A 4,080-nucleotide genomic window follows, 5' to 3' on the forward strand; every position below is an offset into this window, starting at 1 on the left:
TTTTTTTTGCCTTTGTAAAATTGAAGATATTCACTGTAAATTTATTTAAATAACCTGGATTTAAAACTGTGTCTTTCTTCTGTAATTAAAAAAAAAATAAAAAAATTTCCAGGTCAATACTTGGTGTTTTTTTTAAAAAAAAAGGAATGCAAAGTTCTTTAAGGTATTTATTCTGTTTTAATTTCCCAAAATTCAACTTAAAAGCTTGCTAAGAGAAAGGAAGCCTTACCTCTACTTTTTCCAGCTGTTTCTTTACATTGGAAATAAAAGTTTCCCAGGATTCAATCTGTGACTTCAACAAAGGTGCTGCTGAAGCTGAGTTGCTGAAATATTGAAGATTTGCAGTTAAATTCCAACATTCCCATTATTTTTCTTTAAGACCAGTGGTGTCTGTACAAGTTTCTCCCTCACCAACTAATCACTGAGTTCAAGATTTTAAGGGATTTGGGGTTAAAAAGTTAAATTCTTGGTGTTCAGATTCCATCCAATCCCAGAAGTGAACTCCCACCATGGAATTTAGGATTTTGCAGCAACACAAGGACAGGGGAAGGGAACATGACTTAAATTTAAGGTGCCATCAAGGGCTAAATCAGGTCCTTGTAAGGAAGAAAACAACCTTGGCTGCCCAGTATTTTCTGTTCACACTTCAGTTCTTTCCCAGGGAAAACTGGGAATAACTGGAATGTTCCCAGGTGCCTGATCTTCCCCAGCTCAGACAGAAAACAGGGATAAGGATGAGCCTCAAAGACCAGCTGAATTTTGGATGGGGCAATACTAAATCCCCCAAATCCTCTGTACTTCAATATTATAATTTAATGTTTCCTCTAAATATTTTATTTTATTCAATTATGTCACATGAAGATAAATATTATTTAAAAACACCCCAAAATTACAGGTGAGTTTTGCTCCCAGAGGGATGCCAGCCTGAAACTTAAGAGTTAAAGGCAGCTTTTCCTCAAGCTGAGTTAAATTAAACATTTATAATTCATATTCTTATGTGTTATATATATTACATATATATCTTATATATATGTAATATATAAATATATATTACATATTATATATAAAATATATAAGTTTATAAAATATATTTTATTTATATATTATATATAGACATTATGTATGATATAGATATATGTTATATAAAAATATATTATGTATAATATATATAATATATATTATATAAAAATATGCATAATATATATAATATATATTGATAAATATATTATGTATAATATATAATATACATTATATATAAATATGTGTAATATATATAATGTAGATATATATTATTGATAAAAATATTATGTATGATATATAATATAGATATATATTATATATAAATATATTATATAATATATAAAATATATAATATAGATATACATTATATATAAATGTATTATATATAATATATATAATATAGATATATATTTTATAAATTATAGATCTTTTATATATTATATAATATATTTTATATATTTTATATAATAAAAATTTGTATTCTTAAAAAATAAAAATATAAAGTTAGTTTTAGAAATCCCCCAGATGTGTGATACTAAAGCAGGGGGAAAATTATAATTTTAATGTTAAAAATGTAAATATTTTCATAACATTTAAACACAATAATAATAATAATAATAATAATAATAATAATAATAATAATAATAATAATAATAATAATATTTTCATAATATTTAATCACAATAACAATAATAATAGTGAGTAAACACTCTGTAATTGTATTTAACAACCAGGAGCACTAAAATTTGTGGTGTGAACTCTCTGTACCTGCTCAGTGTCTTCAGCATCTTGAGATTTGCTTCTGCTTTGGAAATGGTGCCACTGAGCTTCCAAACTTCACTTTCCTTCCAGTTCTGGAATACTGAGATCTGGAACCAAAGAGTTAAAAAAAAAAAGTGTTAAGAAAACCCTCAAACATGAGGGGATAAAAAACCCTCCAACTAAATTTTAATTAGAAATTAAATTTAATTAGAATCTGAAACAGGAGTTTGACGACACAAAGCACAAACACACCCAGTTCCTCCAGGGGGGAATTTCAAGTGGAATGAACATCCCAGGGCTTTGGGCAGGATAAAAAGTTCCCCCTGCAGCTTCTCCCACATAAACACACACATCTATATGCAAATAAACAGATATTTAGAGATAAAAGGCAGCCTTTTAAATACTGCAAGGTTGAAGACTAGAGTGGACCAACGAGAGCCTTCAAGCCCTTCCTAAGAAAGGGAGAATTGTTCACAATATTCTCAATATTCCAAGCATTTCCAGCATAAAACAGCTTAGTTTAGAAAAAATATTGACACATGAGTTCTACCTGCATAAGGAAGTAGCTACATATTCATTAACAACTTAAAACAAGGAGGTTTTTTAATGTTTCTGTGGTTAATTCCAAATGGAATCTCTTCATAAACAAGGATGTGACTCAATTACCAGAGTTGAATTTTGTTTGGGGCAATAATTTATGCCCCAGATTTTCTGCACTTCTAATACTAATTCAATAATAATAATAATAATAATAATAATAATAATAATAATAATAATAATAATAATAATAATGCACCTTGACCTGCAAAGTTTTGTGGGAAAACATCATGAACAGCATTAATCAATACTGGAATAACATTTTTCCTATCACTTTCCCCACCTCCAATGAGCACAAATGATCCAAGCTCTAGCAAAAGGTTTTTAAGGGGTTTTGGTGGTTTTTTTTTTTTGGTTTGTACCTCTGCTTTAACAGCTCTTTTCACACACTCCTGGCAGTCATCTTGACTCTTTTTTATAAGCTCTTCCAATTTTACTTTCTCATTAGCAAATTTATTACTGTGAAATAAAAAGAAGTTAAATATTTGAGTAACATTTCCAGCAGAGCAGTATTTAAAATTTATGCCATTTTAGAGGTTTTCTACAGCTACTCTCTCTACTCAGTATCATGTAATCAAGGGAAATATATGAGAGTATGATGAAAAGACAGATGTCCATTATTCTAAATATTAATATTTACTCAGGATAAGTAAATTAAACAAACTTAAGAGTAAGAGATACAGGTTAAAGTGCTTATTTCTCCCTGAGCCTTTACCCAGAGTGAAGCAGAAAACTCCAATATTGACAAATCAGCAGAAAAAAATGGAAGTATTGCAGAAAAGCACAAGACTTTTTACCTGGTGTCCAGAAATGTATTTAAATACACATTATATTGCTTTTCCTTGTCATCAATGGTCTTCAAATACCTGCAGGAATGAAACATTTATTAAACTTGTGCTGATAAAGGTTCGTTGGCAAACGTGTAACAGGTCCCCCTGTGGCCACAATGACAACCTGTGTGCTTTAGATATTGTTGTATCTTAATATCTGTATATTTTAGATACTGTTTGATGCCATAAATATTACAGTGTTCCCACCCCTGGAAGTGTCCAAGGCCAGGTTTGGATCTTGGAGCAACCTGGGCTAGTGGAAGGTGTCCCTGCCCGTGGCAGGGGGTTGGGACTGGATGAGCTTTAAGGTCCCTTCCAACCCAAACCATTCCATGATTCTATCCTAAGGAACATTTAAATATATTCCTAATAAATCAGCAACTAATATAAAAACCAGGCTGATGGATTTTTCCAGAGAAATTCGGCCCAAAGAGTAAAGATAAAACAACAGCACTGAAGGACCAAACTCCTCAGGGCTCTCTGACATCTTGACTTACCCAGCCAAGGGTTAGGTTTAGATATATAATAAATGAAATATATCTGTAAAAGTCAGAGATACCTGATGTCTTTCAAATGTCAGACTGCTGTAAATCTGTGTTTAAAATCAGTACCTCTCGTTGGTGTCTGTGTGTTTTTTGGCCGTGCTCCTCAGGGCTTTTAAGCTGTCTCGGTTCTCTTTTTTCTCCTGCTGCCATTTCTTCCCCTGTGCTTCCGAGTCCTGGTGAAACCAATCCAGTTCATTCTGGGAGACCTGAAAGCAGAAAATAAAGTTTCTTTTCTGAAAAACAGTGTTTTATTCAGATGCAAGGTCGAGCAGAACGAGGATATTTATCACAGAATCACAGAACCAGCTGGGTTGGAAGGGACCTCC

The 4,080-nt window shown here is 31.5% G+C and overlaps 1 protein-coding gene across 1 annotated transcript in view; it reads right to left on the reverse strand.

Annotated features, from left to right (window-relative positions):
• TTC3 (tetratricopeptide repeat domain 3) overlaps nt 1–4,080 on the reverse strand; it is a 50,490-nt gene that overhangs the window by 5,265 nt on the left and 41,145 nt on the right. Inside the window, exons 36-40 of the mRNA XM_017833096.1 lie at nt 3,821–3,960; nt 3,177–3,245; nt 2,742–2,838; nt 1,789–1,889; nt 230–323 (exon numbers count right to left, since the gene is read on the reverse strand). Coding sequence (XP_017688585.1) covers nt 230–323; nt 1,789–1,889; nt 2,742–2,838; nt 3,177–3,245; nt 3,821–3,960 — 501 coding nt within the window. The remainder of the gene's footprint in view (nt 1–229; nt 324–1,788; nt 1,890–2,741; nt 2,839–3,176; nt 3,246–3,820; nt 3,961–4,080) is intronic.

The sequence above is a fragment of the Lepidothrix coronata genome, unplaced genomic scaffold (assembly GCF_001604755.1).
Source record: "Lepidothrix coronata isolate B3197 unplaced genomic scaffold, Lepidothrix_coronata-1.0 Scaffold211, whole genome shotgun sequence".
Classification (NCBI taxonomy): domain Eukaryota; kingdom Metazoa; phylum Chordata; class Aves; order Passeriformes; family Pipridae; genus Lepidothrix; species Lepidothrix coronata.